General features: G+C 43.6%; 1 protein-coding gene across 1 annotated transcript in view; it reads right to left on the bottom strand.

The window, feature by feature from the left end:
* FKBP9 (FKBP prolyl isomerase 9) overlaps positions 1-18,886 on the bottom strand; it is a 72,142-nt gene that overhangs the window by 11,481 nt on the left and 41,775 nt on the right. The window contains exons 5-8 of the mRNA XM_073549952.1: positions 17,663-17,852; positions 11,406-11,551; positions 9,943-10,129; positions 8,266-8,411 (exon numbers count right to left, since the gene is read on the bottom strand). Of these exons, the coding sequence (XP_073406053.1) occupies positions 8,266-8,411; positions 9,943-10,129; positions 11,406-11,551; positions 17,663-17,852 (669 nt within the window). The remainder of the gene's footprint in view (positions 1-8,265; positions 8,412-9,942; positions 10,130-11,405; positions 11,552-17,662; positions 17,853-18,886) is intronic.

The raw sequence follows: 18,886 nt of genomic DNA, 5'->3' as shown, positions 1-18,886 counted from the left end.
AAGGTCGAAAAACGAGTCGGCTGCTGATTCCGAAAACGGCCGGGCAGTCCCTTGTCGGGGAAGAAACCTACTATTCCCACCGGAAGTGTCAGAAATTAGCTGGTCTAGTTTATTGTCCACACTGGCGACCAGTTTAATATGGCAGCGAAGTCTCTGGAGGTGGAATCTGCCCGCCAGTCGCGTAGCCATAGGGCTCTTCTGATGGAGACTGCATTAGCGGTTGCCTTAGCAGCACAATTAGTGGCATCTAAAGAGGTGTCTACTGCAAAATCCCCTGCGTGAATTATCTGCTTGGCGACACTGGTTGTCTCCGGAGGAGGATTGCAACCTTGGAAGGCAGTAATTAAGACTTCTGCCCAAGTGGCCATTGCCTTAGCCACTCAAGTCGCCGCGAAAGATGGGAAAAAAGCCGCTCCTGAAGCTCCAAAAACTGAACTGGCGAAGTAGCCAATTTGACAATTGGAGGGGTTTCTGACTGAAGAGCCCTCAGAAACGTATTGAAGCGTTTTAGGAGCAAGGCACAATACAGGAGGATCCACCGAGGGGGACTGTAACCAATCCTTCATTAGATCTGGAGTAAAGGGGTATTTAGCCTCGATAGCCTTTGGCCCTGTGAACCGCTTATGTGGTCGGTTCCTACGTTTCTAGACAATGTCCTTCAACTCTGGATGGCTGGCAAATACCCTGCGTACACGTTTAGTCTTCTTAAAGGAGATAACGTGTTCCGGAGCGGGAATATTCTCCTCGTCCAACGTCAGAAACTTGTTGACTGACTCTGTCAGATAATCAAGCGATTCATGGACATTTGGGGAATTCTGAGAGACTGACATGTCAGACTCGAATTCAGAGACATGTTCTCTGCGAACATTAGGAGAGGTAGAGCGAGAGACAGAGCTCGCCGATGCTGAATCGCGAGCGTGACTAGGGGACATGTCATGGGTCCGCTTTCTAGAGACCTGAGGATCACTTGCACGAGCACGGCCCCTGCTGTCGGACGGTTCCCAGCCATTGCCAAAACCCTCCTCAGGCGGTAAAGATGCGTTCTGACTTAAAGAGGATTCCTGGAAAAGTCTATAGCCTTGGTCAATGACTCCACAGACCATGACAAGGACGCAGCCCACTCAGGGGGACTAAACGCAGGGAGCACCTTGCACAGGCGGCGGATGACGTTTTAGCAGAAGCCGGGTCGCAATCCGTGCATAGCGGATTAGTCTGGGTACTGGGCAAGGCAGTCTTGCAATAGGTACCAGCGGTAAAGAACACAGTGCGCTTCTTATTAGCCCTTTTTCTTTTTTTTTTGCTTCCTTAGACTGAGACATAGTGCCCGTGAAAGGGTTACAAGCAGAGCCTGGGCTGCAGCTGCAGGGGATGTGCAGCGAAGAGGTTAAGCTTTTCTCTGAGAGCAGATGCAGCTTACCCGCGGTCCTGATACTGTGTCCCTGGGAGGAATATCGGTGGCCCTGCAGCGTCACCAGATGTCCATCCGTGCGCGCACCCCCGCAGCCGTCACAGAGCCCAAAGAGCAGAGAAGGGGTTAAGGACATGGCCCCCGAGACTAGCAGGGTACCTCTCGTACAGAGCGAGAGGCGCTAACAGTGGGCGGCGCTATGTAAATTGCGGCCTAGTAGGCCGAAAAGCCGGGGGCTAAATTTTTGGGCCTACCCGCGGCGAGCGCCGGGCGAAGGGGGGAGCGGGGGCCGCGATGGGGTGTCGGTATGCCGCCGCTGAGACTCGGTCAGCGCTTTTCCCAGGGACCAGGACCCGACCCCATACCTCCAAATCCGGTGCTCGGTCCGTCTGCGCTGTCTAGGAGCCTGCAGGTTTCATCCCATCTCAGATCCTGAGGTAAAAAAGCTCCCGGGCGAGCCGGAGAGGTTGTTTACAGGGGTATTGCTCAATCGATCCACCCTATGGGCAGGAGGACGGAGAGGTATGTATGGGGCTGATTCAGGGCATCCGAAAGCGCTGGTCAAATCTTCTCCGTGCGTTCCGTGTGCTCGCCCTTGTATCCGTGAGGGGTACCGGGGCCGTAAAGGAATCATCTCCTGAAGAATCAGCCCCAGTCGTTGCAGGAAAGTGTACGGGGAGGTATACTCCGCGTGCTTGCCTGTTGTTGGTTCGGGGGAGAGCGGGCCGTAGAAAGGAACCGTCGCCCCCTTCACTCCGTTAATTAAAAAATAAAAATTTACAAAAAATTCAAAAATAAAATAAAAACGGTGGGGTCTGAAGCCAGACCCAAGTGCCTCCTACAGACACTAAGCAAGAACTGGGGAATTCCCAGCCAGCGAGAGGGTGTATACTGCTGGGGAGGAGTTAACTTTTTTCTGTGTTTACTTAGTGTCCTCCTGTGTCCCCCAATGAGGCGTAGGAGAAAAGATCATATTTTTTCCACAAACATGATATTTTAGTCCCCAATTTTTTTATTTTCCCAAGGGTAACAGGAGAAGTTGGACCACAAAAGTTGTTGTCCAATTTGTCCTGAGCACACGGATACCCCATATGTGGGAGAAAACTACTGTATGGGCACACGTCGGGGCTCGGAAGGTAAGTAGTGACGCTTTGGAATGCAGACTTTGATGGAATGGTCTGCGGGCGTCATGTCGCGTTTGGAGAGCCCCTGATGTTATGAATGGGTCACCAAGGAGGAACAACAAAAAGCTAAGTCCAGAAAACCAGAGAGGTTTGTCACTATGCAGATTGCAGATCCCTGATCTTAACCACACAACTAACAGTAGCAGTGGAGCGTTCCTACGTCGTCACCGCCGGAGGACTACATAAACCTAAAGCAAGAAAAGGGAAAACTAACTGCCCCAGAGCAGACCCCAAAGGAAAAGACAGCCCCCACACATGTATTGACGGTGAAGCAAGATGAAAACACAAACACAGGCAGGAAAATAGGCTGAGCAAACGATGGGGCCCGACTAACTAGAAAGGACAGGAAAGGAAAGCCACTGTCTGCAATCTGCCAAAAAACCCTACTAAAAATAATGTCCAACACGTCTGATGGCAAAATTAACCCTGAAGTCACTAGACTTCTCCCACTATATCAGCACTCTGAAATATTCTGAAACAGAGCAAAAAGAGGCCAGTCTAATAAGGGACAAAAAGGCAAATTGGCAAATACAGATAAATAGGAGTGGAAGTTCAGCATAGTCCCAGCAGGGGCAAGCTGACCACACAAGAAACTGAATTGACCAGCAAGAGCAAGTGTGAACATTAGCAAAAAACAAACTTAACTTAAGAAGACTGGAAGAGAGCTGAAGTCCAACACCTGAGAAGCAGACTGAATCACCAGCACTAGGATAGGGCGTCGGCTGTCTTATATCCAGTCTGATACTCCAGAGATCCAATCGTTATCCTTCTCATCAGGTGGCAGATCACTACCACTTAAACCAACCTCACTACCTCCTGTCACCACCAGAGGGAGAACGGAAGGAGAACTCTCAACTGGTGGAGCAGAAAATGAGCTCATAACACCCTGATGTACCTAAACTGTTGAAACCCCCCACAAGTGACCCCATTTTGGAAACTAGACCCCCCAAGGAACTTATCTAGATGTGTGGTGAGCACTTTGAACCCCCAAGTGCTTCACAGAAGTTTATAAGGTAGAGCCATAAAAATAAAAAAATCATATTTTTTTTCCCACAAAAATGATATTTTTGCCCCCAATTTTTTATTTTCCCAAGGGTAACAGGAGAAATTGGACCACAAAAGCTGTTGTGCAATTTGTCCTGAGTAGGCTGATACCCCAATATACCACTGTTTGGGCGCATGGCAGAGCTTGGAAGGGAAGGAGCACTGTTTGACCTTTTCAATGCAGAATTGGCTGGAATTGAGATCAGACGCCATGTTGCGTTTGGAGAGCCCCTGATGTGCCTAAACAGTGGAAACCCCCCAATTCTAACTCCAACCCTAACCCCAACACACCCCTAACCCTAATCTCAGCCCTAACCCTAGCCCTAAGGCGAGCCCTAACACTAAGGCTATGTGCAAACGTATGCAGAAAATTTCTGCATAAAAACTGGACTCCTTCCCAGAAAACGCGCATTTTGCGCAAAAAACGCGCGTTTTTTTATGCGTTTTTTTTCCGGAGCGGTTCCAGTCTTATAAAAAATAGCTAGAAATGCGGAATTTTCCGCGAAATGAATGAGCATGCTGTGTTTTTCCACGATGCGGTTATTTCGCGTAAAGAAACGCATCAATATGCACAAGAAGTGCGGAATTCATTAAAATGAACAGGATGCATCTTTTAAGCATTTTATTTGGTAAAACCGTGAAACGCTTACGTGTGCACATACACTAATGGGAAAATGGAAATAAAAATTTTTTAATTTTATTATTTTTCCATAACTAAGGGGGTGATAAAGGGGGGTTTGATTTACTATTTATGGCGGGTTTTTATGTTTGGCAGCTGTCACACGCTAAAATATGCTTTTTATTGTAAAAATAGTTTTTGCATCACCACATTTTGAGAGCTATAATTTTTCCGTATTTTGACCCACAGAGTCAGGTGAGGTCTTATTTTTTGCGGGACGAGTTGACGTTTTTATTGGTACTATTTTCGTGCATGTGACATATTTAGATCGCTTTTTATTCCGATTTTTGGGACGCAGAATGAACAAAAAACAGCATTTCATGAATGTCTTTTGGGGGGTGCGTATACACCGTTCCGCGTGTGGTAAAATTGATAAAGCGGTTTTATTCTTCGGGTCAGCATGATTACAGCGATACCTCATTTATATCATTTTTTTATGTTTTGGCGCTTTTATACAATAAAAACAATTTTATATAAAAAATAATTATTTTTGCATCGATTTATTCTACGAGCTATAACATTTTTATTTTTTTGCTGATGACGCTGTATGGTGGTTCGTTATTTGCAGGACAAGATGACGTTTTCAGCGGTACCATGTTTATTTATATCCGTCTTTTTTGATCGCGCGTTATTGCACTTTTTGCTCGGCGGTATGATGATAAAGCATTGTTTTTTGCTTTGTTTTTTATTTTTTTTAATGGGTTCTGTAAAGGGGTTAACTTGTGGGACAGTTTTATAGGGTGCGTCGTTACTGACGCAGCGATACTAAATATGTGTACTTTTATTGTTTTTTTATTTACAAAAAAAAAATAATTTATTAGGGAATATTTTTTTTTTTTAAATATTTAGGAATTTTTTTAAAATTATTTTTACACTTGATTTTTTTTTTACTTTATTTTATTGTCCCGGGGGGGGGGGGGGGGGGACATGACTGTAAAGTGTCAGATCGCTGATCTGACACTTTGCAGTGCACTATGTCAGATCAGCGATCTGACAGGCGCTGCAGAGGCTTTCTCAGTTCCTGCTCTCAACAGGCACTGAGGAGGCCGCATCCCTGCAGGACCCCAAAGGTCCCCGCGGCCATATTGGATCCGGGGGCCTGCAGGGAGGAGGCCCTCGGAAAAGCACGATCACATGGCGCTGCTCCGAGGGTCTTAGGGAAGCATGCAGGGAGCCCCCTCCCTGCGTGATTATTCCCTGTGCCCCCGGTACACTGCAATCATGTTTGATCGCAGTGTGCCGGGGGTTAATGTGCTGGGGGCGGTCCGTGACCGCCCGTGGCACATTGTGGTCGGGTGTCAGCTGATTATCACAGCTGACACCCAACACTATCAGCCTCCTAACTAATTCTGCTAGATTACTTAGAGGTAACATTTTAGGGACAGTAGTTTAAGGTTCTTATATACAGTCATGGCCAAAAGTTTTGAGAATGACACAAATATCATATTTTCACATGATCTGGTTTTTATGTGTGTTTGTCAGATGTTTTTATCACATACAGAAATATAATTGCAATCATATTATGAGTAGCAAAAGGTTATATTGACAGTTAGAATGAGTTAATGCAGCAAGTCAATATTTGCAGTGTTGACCCTTCTTCTTCAGGACCTCAGCAATTCTCCCTGGCATGCTCTCAATCAACTTCTGGATCAAATCCTGACTGATAGCAGTCCATTCTTGCAAAATCAATGCTTTTATTTTGTCTGAATTTGAAGGTTTTTGTTTGTCCACCCGTCTCTTGATGATTGACCACAAGTTCTCAATGGGATTAAGATCTGGGGAGTTTCCAGGCCATGGTCCCAAAATCTCTATGTTTTGTTCCCTGAGCCATTTAGTTATCACCTTTGCTTTATGGCAAGGTGCTCCGTCATGTTGAAAAAGGCATTGTTGATCGCCAAACTGCTCTTGGACGGTTGGGAGAAGTTGCTCTTGGAGGACATTCTGGTACCATTCTTTATTCATGGCTGTGTTTTTAGGCAAGACTGAGAGAGAGCCCATTCCCTTGGCTGAGAAGCAACCCCACACATGAATGGTTTCAGGATGCTTGACAGTTGGCATGAGACAAGACTGGTGGTAGAGCTCACCTGGTCTTCTCCGAATAAGCCGTTTTCCAGATGTCCCAAACAATCGAAAAGGGGATTCATCAGAGAAAATGACTTTACCCCAGTCCTCAGCAGTCCACTCCCTGTACCTCTTGCAGAATATCAGTCTGTCCATGATGTTTTTCCTGGAGAGAAGTGGCTTCTTTGCTGCCCTCCTTGAGACCAGGCCTTGCTCCAAGAGTCTCCGCCTCACAGTGCGTGCAGATGCACTCACACCTGCCTGCTGCCATTCCTGAGCAAGCTCTGCACTGCTGGTAGCCCGATCCCGCAGCTGAAACACTTTTAAGAGACGGTCCTGGCGCTTGCTGGTCTTTCTTGGGCGCCCTGGAGCCTTTTTGGCAACAAGGGAACCTTTCTCCTTGAAGTTCTTGATGATGCGATAGATTGTTGACTGAGGTGCAATCTTTCTAGCTGCGATACTCTTCCTTGTTAGGCCATTTTTGTGCAGTGCAATTATGACTGCACGTGTTTCTTTAGAGATAACCATGGTTAACAGAAGAGAAACAATGATGCCAAGCACCAGCCTCCTTTTAAAGTGTCCAGTGGTGTCATTCTTACTTAATCATGACAGATTGATCTCCAGCCCTGTCCTCATCAACACCCACACCTGTGTTAATGGAGCAATCACTGAAACGATGTTAGCTGGTCCTTTTAAGGCAGGGCTGCAATGATGTTGAAATGTGTTTTGGGGGATAAAGTTCATTTTCTAGGCAAATATTGACTTTGCAAGTAATTGCTGTTAAGCTGATCACTCTTTATAACATTCTGGAGTATATGCAAATTGCCATTAGAAAAAATGAAGCAGTAGACTTTGTAAAAATTAATATTTGTGTCATACTGAAAACTTTTGGCCATGACTGTACTTGACAGAACTATTTGAGCTGTAGTTGTAACAATTCCACCCCTCAGTGCTGAGCTGTCCAGTGATTGACAGTTCATTTGTCCAGTCTTGTGTAGGAGCATACTGAGCTGTCTGTGTTTTTATTGACAGCTAGGTTGTCCAATCAGAGACTGGGAGGTGCTGAGCTCACGTCAGGTGCTCCCAGTTCCCTTGATTGTTCACCTATTTAACAGATAGCTGAAGCTATGGCTGACAGCTAAGGGTGTGCACACACGCTGCGGATTCTGCTGGGGAATTTTCTGCGCGGATTTGTCTAAATCCGCAGGTAAAACCGCAGGTCAAAAGACCTGCGGTTTATCTGCAGATTTTCTGCAGTTTAGCCTGCAGGTTTCCCCTGCGGTTTGACACCTGTCATGGAGCAGGTGCCAAACCGCAGCAGAATCCGCACAAAGAATTGACATGCTGCGGATTTGAAACCGCAGCAAATCCGCGTGGAAAATTCTGCACCGTGTGCACTGCGGATTTCATTTTCTATTGATTATAATGGTACTGTACACCGCAGCAGAAACTGCTGCAGATCCACAGGATCCGCAGAAGAATCCGCAGCGTGTGCACACACCCTAAGTGTGGTTGATTTACTCTGTGCCTTGTAACTTGTTTGCTGATCTATCGCTGCCTGACCTTGGACCTCCTTCTGACCATCTGTCTGTTTAACCCATTTGCTCTGATCCGCACTCCTGGTATTTTGACCTCGGACCGTTACCTGACTGAGATTTTGTCTTTTCCCTCTGTTTATGACATACCCTCCTGGCTATTGACCTCGGACTACTTGACTATCCCAGCTCACAGTTAGTTGTCCATGAGAAGTGACTCAGCAGCACAGTAGTATTTTGGAGACCAAGAAGACTGCTGTAGTACTGTATAGTTAAAAATATTGCAACCCTGATGAAAATCTAAAAAAAAAACAAAATATATACAAGCTTGAAAATGCTTTCTGAAATACTCACCTACTCCAGCTTCTCCATAACCAAAATGTGGAGGAATGACAACTGTGCGTTTTTCTCCGACACACATGTCTTGCAGTCCTATATCCATTCCCATTATCACTTGTCCAGATCCAAGAACAATGTTGTATGTTTTTCCATATTGATGTCTAAAGAGAGAAATGAGGATCAGAGACTTGTGTGTACTGAAAGTATAGTTGGATACCATCATGCACATCATGATGTAACAGCCAGTGCAGAACAGGCTTAGGCTGGGTTCATACTGCGTTAATGCAGTCCGTTTAACGGATTGCGTTACACCGCGGCATAACGCGAGGTAATTCAATCCGTTAACGCTGCCATTCAATACCATTACCGAGCGCATCATTAACGCATGCCATAATCGGCATGCACTAGCGATGTGCCGTCATTATGTTACGGACCCTCGGACACGGTCTGCAGCGTCCGAGGGTCTGTCACTGTTAGCGCAGATGAAGTATCTGCCCTAGCGGTATACCATAACGCGATCGCGTTATGCTATAGCGTTAACGCAGTCCGTCAAAGCTATGCGTTGAACGGACTGCATTAACGAAGTATGAACCTGGCCTTAGTTGTTATCTACAAGTTGAGTAGTAATTTTGCAAACAGTAACAATATAAGTATCAAATAAAACTTATTCGAAGTTAAGAACTCCATAAAAGTAGACATGTAAAGAAAAATAGTGCAAAAATACAGTTAAGGGAAGTTATAAGTGGGTAGAAGTTAAGCTACAGTCACATGTCTGCGTGTGGCTCTACAAGTATAGACCTGTCGAGGGGTTTCCTGACCCTATTTCGACAGCTTTATGGCTATATACGAAGCTGTCGACTTTGGGCTAAAAAGACTCGCAGTTGGCCTATGCATCGGACCACTACACACGGATATGTGAATGTAGCCTTAGGGTGATAACGTAAAGCCTTTAAGAGACCAACACACAGACTCTTTGTTTCATATCTAAATGGGCTGTGAATCACACATGGAAAATAATTCACAGTACAATGAATGTCAAAATCTAAATATACAATATCTGCAGAATTCAGGGCACATGACGGATTTACACAGCATGTCACAGTTCAGTCCAATAGATTCTACCCCTCACAAAATAATAGGATGAAATCTACTTAAAGATCTGCATGTAGCCTGGAAACATTTTTCCCTGTAGCAGAAAATGGCAGACAGGACTGTCCCTACCCTGGTTTTAATCCATGTATGACTGACTGGGGTGGGTGACTAGCGTGTTGGTTCCCTGTTGTATGTACGCTGTACTTTGCCTGTGTTACTGACGGAATACCTCACACTCATCTCTTATTTTGTAAAACACAACTAATGCATTGCGTGTCCATTTCCTTTTGCTATGTAGTATGTCTGTAGGCTCACTGTATGGAGTATGGTAGGTGGAAACGTGTAAGCAATGATAGCTGAACTTGTAAAAATGGTGGAAATTCCAAACATTTCCCGCTCTTTGGTTTATATAGTATACAGTTTTGAAGTGCACAAGGAGTAAGTGATATATCCCTGGAACCAGAGACTCTGCTGCTACGTTCAGATTAAAAAAACCTGCTGACAGATTCACTTTAACTGCAGTATTATTCTGCAGTTTTCTATATTCCTAAAATTCTATATTTCTATTGTAGTTACATATATACTTCAATGTGAACTTACGTGGAATCTAGCATGGTGCCATCCATAAGGGTTGCATTATAGTGATACTTCAAATAGTCCCCCTTCTTGCTCAGGACAGTGCAGTTGACTGGTTTATAATTTAACGTGACGCTGACAGAATCATCAGGGTTGTGGAAATCAACAATGACAATATCAAAAACCAGCACTGCAGATCCTGGGATCTTTCCTTGGAAGAGGAGAAGAGAAAATGATACATAGTCTATCAATATATACAGCTGTTTAATATACACATGTAACACTAAATTCACACTTGGTGTTTTTTCTGTGCTTGTTTTTTTAATCTCACACCTTGGTCGACCTATGTTTACCATCACTAATTTAATTAAACTGTACTAATCCCAACTGCCATCTCTGGTGACTCTGGTAAACCTGACAAAATCACAAAAATAAATGGGTTTCATATACTGCTGTACTTGGTTTTTTTTTTCATTACCATTGCTTTCAATGGGTGAAAAACACTGAAAAAACACTAAAAGAAGTGACATGCTTTATGTCCAAAAAACCATGCAATTTCAAAATACTGATGACAAAGAAAAACAATGTGTGCGCAAGAGATTTCTGAAATCTCATAGGCTTTGCTAGTACTGTAAAACGCAGCTGAAAATTAGTGTAAAAATGCAGCAAAAATGCCCAGTGTGAACTTAGCCTGATGGGTTGTCTCATAAAGCCAATGCCTTTCCATATGTCCTACCAAGGTTAATAGACATCAATGAGCAAGGATGGAGAGTCGCTATGTACAAACGTTCACCATCTGACACACACAACCATCTCTGTATTACGAGGCAGGCCATTCATCTGCAGCTGCTGTAGGGGAAATGTCTCGTTGGCATCAGCTTCACAAGAAATATGTTTTGTTGGGCTGCTGAAAGTGGTGGTGGACTCAATTCCAATTACAAAAGTGGAGTGAGGGTTTGCCTGAGACACAGCAGGCTGCTGCCTGGCGCAAGACTCAGTTTCCTGAAGAAAAGGAAACTTAGATCTTACATTTACATCTTCAGACTGTGATTTAGTGTAAGGCCGGTGTCCCACTTGCAACTGCAATGCGAGAAACTCGTGCGAGTCTCTCGCCTCAATACTCGGTACTGCTGCCGGCGGTTCGGACCATTCAGCGGCATAGAAATACATGCAGCCGCACACTCCGGTCCCGAGTGCCGGCGGCAGTGCCGGGTATTGAGGAGACAGACTTGCACGGGTTTCTCGCATTGCAGTTGCAAGTGGGACATCGGCCGAAGGGTGAAAGTAGGGAGGTGGAAATTAACTGTTATTCTGACATTTTCCTACAACTGTGATGTGACAGTTTGGAAGTACAACATCCATATGAACATTTCCAGATTTAGTCCTACTCGTTATCAGCAGAACGGTACAGTATGGTCTCTCAGCTGGACGTCCGCAGGGCTAAACCACCGACCACCTTACATCCCATGTATACAATAGGCACTTACCTGTTCCTTCTTCACCATATGCAAGATGAGGTGGAATTGTGATTCTCCGCTTTTCTCCAATGCACACGCCCAGCAAACCTTCATCCATACCAGCGATTACATAGCCCTTTCCGATGTAAGTGTCATAAGTGTGGTTTCGAGAGTAACTAGTGTATGGAACAAATAATATCAGAAGGGAAACACAGATGACTTTCCAGGAATATCTTCCACGTAAAGTATATAAGGCAGTGGGTTCAAATGGGAATGAAACATAATTCCAGCAAGTATCCTGAATTTTAGTAGGGCTTAAGAAACATTAAAGGCCTGTCATAGACACAAAGAAAGTACATTTTAATTAATAGATCTTAGAATAATAAGATTCCCTGCTGTCCTGTCTGTATACTCTTTTCCTTTCTGCCCTGCCCAGGAGATGTGGTATAATCAGACCATGTTCCTGTACAGTCAGACACGGCCATTACACAGTACACAGCAGGGGCACATTTATAAGATTATCTCGTCACAAGAACATTTTTTGTCAAACACATCCAATTGTGGAAAATATTATTTTAAGATCTATTTCTTTAAACGTACTTTGTTTATGGGAAACCCCATTAACTTAGGATAGTCTACAATGTAAATATAGGAGTATGCAGCATGGTATATCTTCTTTTAATAATCTTGGTACAGCTGCCACAAAGCAGCCTCCTTAAGAATGAGAAAAAGCCAGCATTTTGTTTCCAGAATGTAAAAATCTGCACCTCCAGTGTTCTGTCCAATTTGTTTCGACCATATGGTTTCAAAGGAAACCTGAGAGCCTAGTCATTCAGATCCCTGGCGACTTCTCCTCACTTACCCCCCTTGTGTGACCAGTCACTCCAGGGGAGGGGAGCGGAGCGGGAAGTAGCTACCTTGTTCCCTCTTTTTAACCCCTTAGTGGCCAGGCCAAATTTTTCAAATCTGACCAGTGTCACTTTATGTGGTAGTAACTCTGGGACACTTCAACAGTTTTCAGTGATTTTGAGACTGTTTTTCCATGGCACATCATACTTTATGTTAAGAGTAAATTTATGTCAATATTTTCTGTTTATTTATAAAAGCATCAGAAATTTGACAAAAAAATTCTAAAAATTAGCAATTTTCAAAATTTGAATGATTATCTCTTTAATCCAGACAGTCACACCACATAAAATAGTCATTAACCCCTTCACCCCCAAGAGTGGTTTGCACGTTCATGACCGGGCCAATTTTTACAATTCTGACCACTGTACCTTTATGAGGTCATAACTCTGGAACGCTTCCATGGATCCTAGTGATTCTGACATTGTTTTCTCGTGACATATTGTACGTCATGTTAGTGGTAAAATTTCATTCAAATAACTTGCGTTTATTTGTGAGAAAAATGGAAATTTGGCGAAAATTTTGAAAATTTCGCAATTTTCCAACTTTGAATTTTTATGCCCTTAAATCACAGAGATACGGCACACAAAAAACTTGATAACTAACATTTCCCACATGTTTACTTTACATCAGCACAATTTTGGAACCAAAATTTTTTTTTGTTAGGAAGTTATAAGAGTTGACCACTTTGAGGGGTCTATATGATAGAAAATACCCAAAAGTGACACCATTCTAAAAACTGCACCCCTTAAGGTGCTCAAAACCGCATTCAAGAAGTTTATTAACCCTTTAGGCGCATCACAGGAATTTTTTTGAATATTTAAAAAAAAATGAACATCTAACTTTTTTTCACAAAAAAAATACTTCAGGTTCAATTTTTTTTATTTTACCAAGGGTAACAGGAGAAATTGGACTGCAAAAGTTATTGTCCAATTTGTCCTGAGTACACTGACACCCCATATGTGGGAGAAAACTACTGTATAGACACACGTCAGGGCTCGGAAGGGAAGTAGTGACATTTTGGAATGCAGACTTTGATGGAATGGTCTGCGGGTGTCATGTTGCCTTTGGAGAGCCCCTAATGTACCTAAACAGTGGAAATCCCCACAAATGACCCCATTTTGGAAACGAGACCCCCTAAGGAACTTATCTAGATGTATGGTGAGCACTTTGAACCCCCAAGGGCTTCACAGAAGTTTATAATGCCGGGCATGAAAATAAAAAAATCGTATTTTTTCCACAAACATGATCAATTAGTCCCCAATTTTTTCATTTTCCCAAGGGTAACAGGAGAAATTGGACCCCAAAAGTTGTTGTCCAATTTGTCATGAGTACGCTGACACCCCATATGTGGGAGAAAACTACTGTATGGACACACGTCGGGGCTCGGAAGGGAAGCAGTGACGTTTTGGAATGCAGACTTTAATGGAATGGTCTGCGGGTGTCATGTGCGTTTGGAGAGCCCCTGATGTACCTAAACTATTGAAACTCCCCACAAGTGACCCCATTTTGGACACTAGACCCTCCACGGAACTTATCTAGATGTGGGGTGAGCACTTTGAACCCCCAAGTGCTTCACAGAAGTTTATAACGCTCGGACGTGAAAATAAAAAAATCATTTTTTTCCACAAAAATGATATTTTTGCCCCCAATTTTTTATTTTCCTAAGGGTAACAGGAGAAATTGGACCCCAAAAACTGTTTTGCAATTTGTCCTGAGTAGGCTGATACCCTACATGTGGGGGTAAAACACTGTCTGGGCGCATGGCAGAGCTTGGAAGGGAAGGAGCACCATTTGACTTTTTCAACTCAGAATTGGCTGGAATTGAGATCAGACGCCATGTTGCATTTGGAGAGCCCCTGATGTGCCCAAACAGTGGGAACCCCCAATTCTAACTCCAACCCGAACCCCAACACACCCCTAACCCTAATCTCAGCCCTAACCCTAACCCTAGCCCTAGCCCTAACCCTACCCTAACCCTAGCCCTAACCCTAATGGAAAAATGGAAATAAATACATTTTTTTATTTTATTATTTTTCCCTAACTAAGGGGGTGATAACGGGGGGTTTGATTTACTATTTATGGCGGGTTTTATATTTGGCAGCTGTCGCACGCTAAAAGACGCTTTTTATTGTAAAAATAGTTTTTGCATCACCACAGATTGAGAGCTATAATTTTTCCGTATTTTGACCCACCGAGTCATGTGAGGTCTTATTTTATGCGGGACGAGTTGACGATTTTATTGGTACCATTTTCGGGCACGTGACATTTTTTTATCACTTTTTATTCCGATTTTTGGGACGCAGAATGAACAAAAACCAGCGTTTCATGAATTTCTTTGGGGGGGTGCGTTTACACCGTTCCGTGTGCGGTGAAATTGATATTATTTTATTCTTTGGGTCAGTACGGTTACAGCGATACCTCATTTAGGTTGTTTTTTTATGTTTTGTCGGTTTTATGCAATGAAAACTATTTTATATAAAAAATAATTATTTTTGAATCGCTTTATTCTGCGAGCTATAACTTTTTTATTTTTTCGCTGATGATGCTGTGTGGCAGCTCGTTTTTTGCGGGACAAGATGACGTTTTCAGCGGTACCATGGATATTTATATGCGTCTTTTTGATCGCGCGTTATTACACTTTTTGTTAGGCGGTATGATAATAAATCATTATTTTTTGCTTCGTTTTTTATTTTTATTTTTTAAGGGGTTCGCTAAAGGGGTTAACTAATGGGACAGTTTTATAGGGCGGGTCGTTACGGACGCGGCGATACCTAATATGTGTACTTTTTTTTTATTTCCAAAAAATAGATTTATTTGGGGGAATATTTTTTTTTTTTTCTAATTTATTTGGCGATTTTTTTAAAATTATTTTAACACTTTAAATTTTTTTTTTTAACTTTATTAAATAGTCCCAGGTGGGACATCACTGTCCTGTGACAGATCGCTGATCTGTCACATCACAGATCACTGTGACAGATCAGCGATCTGTCACAGGCAGTGCAGAAGGCTTCCTCATGCCTGCGCTTTGCAGGCACTGAGGAAGCCAGCTTCCTGCAGGCCCCCATCGCCATCTTGGTTTCGGGGGCCTGCGGGAAAGGAGCCCCCCACAGCAGCGCTGCACATTGCGCTGCCGTGGGGGGCTCAGGGAAGCACGGAGGAAGCCCCCTCCCTGCCAATGCTTCCCTTTAACCCCCGGTACACCGCGATCATGTTTGATCGCGGTGTGCAAGGGGTTAACGTGTCGGGGGGTGGTCCGTGACCGCCCCTGACACATTGTGCCGGGTGTCAGCTGTGATAATCACATCGTACTATCCCGTCCATGGGCATAGGGGCCCGGGTCCCATGGACGGGATAGTACGTCGGATGTCAGGAAGAGGTTAAATATCACTGACCTTATGTCTGCTTTACATCAGCACCATTTTTAAAATATCCTTTTACGGTATTTTGTTAGGATGTTGGAAGGTTTAAAATTGTAGCATCAGTTTTCAGTTTTTTCAAGGAAATTTACAAAATGTAGTTTTTTAGGGACCTATTCAGTTTTGAAGTGACTTTGGCGACCTATTTGTCGCAAAATCCCAAAAAGTGAGACCATTCTAAAAACAGCACCCCTCAATGTGTTTAAAATTGCTTTCAGGTAGTTTATTAACCATCCAGGTGCGTTTCAGGAATTAATATAAAGTGACATGACAGGAATGAAAAAATTTCAATTTGCCACCTAAATGTTGCTAATTTTTGAAGAGGCCGCTATAGCAGACTCTAAGGCCATTTTTTGGCCATGGATTGCCATGGGAAACATCAGGACAACACGATCATGAACTCAGGGTGCCGATGGGGTTAAAGAGGGAGCCCCCACACTGTTAACCATCTAGGTGCTGTAGTCACTATTAACAGCAGTACTTAAAGGGGCTAAAGTGAACCTGTCACCCCCTCCAGGCGACTTTAAGTAAAAGAGCCACCTTGTGCAGCACTAATGCTGAATTCTGTCAAGGTGGCTCTTTTATTTAGGGTACCTTCCACCGCAGAAATAATCTTTTTTAAAATTGGTCAGACATACCTGATATTTGACAGGGGGGCAGGTCTTTCCCCATCTGAACGAGACGCCTCACATCCGTCACTCATATCTTCTTGCGTTGTTTGCTCTGCCTCCTCATTTTTCTTTTCAAATCCTGGCGCCAGCGCTGTAGTATGTATTCTGGGGCATGCGCAGTGACAGCTGCCCGTCCTCTCTCATGACTTCTTGGACTTCCTATCGCGCGGCCAGAGATCCCGCCCCGCAGTCGCTTATGATTTATTCACACTGCAGGGCTGGGAATCTTGGGCATGCGCAGTAGTTATCTGCGGCTCTCATGCCCAAGATTCCCAGCCCCGCAGTGTGAATAGATCATAAGCGACTGCGGGGCGGGATCTCTGGCCGCACGTCCACGCAGGCGCGATAGCAAGGCCAGGAAGGTGGCTCTTTTACTTAAAATCGCGTGGAGGGGGTGACAGGTTCCCTTTTAAAAAAAACATGTTTGGTGCCAAAACCAATTGAGGCCGATGCAGAAAGGTGTCAGCTGTAGTGTACAGTCGATAGTTGCTGCATTTTCACCTGTAGACGGATGCTATTGTCTGATTTATGAGGACAGTAAAAAGACGTATCGGTGGTCACTAAGTGGTTAAACTATGCTTTTCTTTGAATTATTGTAGCATTTCAGAGTTAAACATACCTGGCTGAAATTATACATGCTGCCTGAGGTTCGGGCAACGTGTATCAGCTGTCAGGTTCCCTTTTATGATATGATACAATCCTACCCACACTGCACACACCTTAAGCAGCAGTACTGTCTGTAACAAAATCTCTGAAAATTGCTCTTGTCTGTGTATTAGAGGGACTGTAGAATGTGACTAGCCATGAAGCCCTGAAATCTATTTTTAATCTCAGAAACAACTTTCAAAGCTGCCAGATTGGTTTCATTATTCTTGTATTATAACTAAAGGGGTTGTTCCACTTTTTCTTACACAATGCATGTATTCGGGTCGAAAGTTTACAATTGAGTGTAATTAAAAATGTCGCACCTTTTCTTTTTTACCTGCTCTTAGTTTTCCTTCATATTCAACTTTAAAATGGTCAGTGGTCATAAATCAGCTGCGGAGCAGAGAAAGGAGTTACACACTCCTTGTCACACCGCCACAGCAGGCTGACTGATAAATGATCAGCCGGCAATAGACAACGCACCGCAGAGGCTGCAGACGATAAACGGTGCAACATTTATTAATGACAAGTTGCAAAAATTCTTTTAGCCCTAATTACATGCATTTAAGTAAAAGTGGAAACCATTTTTAATAATCATTAGAATCTGCAGTTTTTACTAGGTCAAAAGAAAGAAGCATTTGTATACCTGGAATCGAAGAATGTGCCATCCAATAACGAGCCATTGTAATGGTACCGGACATAGTCACCGGCCTGAGACTTCCTCTCACAGTCTTCTGGCATATGCTGGACTTCTACAGTGATACCATCTTTTGGGTTGTGTAAGTCCAGCAAGACAACATCGAAAACAAGAGTGGCCTGCGAGGGAATATCTTTACCTGCACAGCAAAGGGGAACAAGTATGGTTTACACAATATGTGCTGCAGGCAGGAGCGGGTCACTACCACTGTACTAATAAATGACACAAAGTAACATGCCACCATTATCTATCTCATCATCATTCAGGGAGGAGAACAGAAGAGCGGAAACGTTTATAAGCCAAATTTCACGGCTACTGTCAAGAAAACACAGACTCGAGGACCCTTATATAAACTGCATGAACAGCTTCAATACAAAGTATTAAAGTGACTCGGCCAGTTCAGAATGCTTCAGTGCTTCACAGTGGGGCCGATCATTTATATACACCTTCCCACCGGCTTGTAATCCCTCAATCACCACGGCCTCCCTCCCGCCTCTCTTGACAGTTTCATAGAGCCAGAGAAGGGAGGAGATAGATGGAAACCAAGCAGATGGGAAGGTGCACTTATATATTAAGCCCTGCCATGCTGCACTGAGCACCTGTGCTTGGCTTGAACAGTCATTCTGTGCAGATGGAGTCCATTTAAATTAAATGGGTTTTCTCGTCATGACAATCGCTGCACAGTACTCATGACTCGTCTTCTGTACTTGAAAAGCTAAAAACCGTTATCATTGAATAAGGAACATCAATTGTCCATAATTAAGAAATCTCCAAATCCCTCCTGTCATTCCAGTGTGGCCGGTAAGCCAACTAGGTCACTTTTATCGATGGCCGGCAATTATTAGGGTGCAGTAGAACAGGAGAAAGTTTCAATGTGATTCGATTTCTCCTACATTGCTTATTTTTCTTACAAGAAGCACTTGTTCAGTTTTTAATGCATTTTTAAAACCAAAGCCCAAATGATGAATATGGAATATAGTCCATGGTTGATTGTTTCCTATCGAGTTCACCTTGGGCTTTGCCACAAAAACTACATAAAAAACAGCCTAGTTTCACACACATCATTATACTGACAAGTGCACGTTTTTTGTGACTTCATTTTAGATCAGATATAAGTTCCTATAATAGTTTGTTTACACTGCAGATATTATGATTATAAAGACTTAAAATTTT

Source organism: Dendrobates tinctorius, unplaced genomic scaffold, assembly GCF_039654945.1.
Source record: "Dendrobates tinctorius isolate UK_male_01 unplaced genomic scaffold, ASM3965494v1 ptg000162l, whole genome shotgun sequence".
In the NCBI taxonomy this organism is placed as follows: Eukaryota; Metazoa; Chordata; class Amphibia; order Anura; family Dendrobatidae; genus Dendrobates; species Dendrobates tinctorius.
This window is presented reverse-complemented; position numbering and strand designations above follow the sequence as displayed.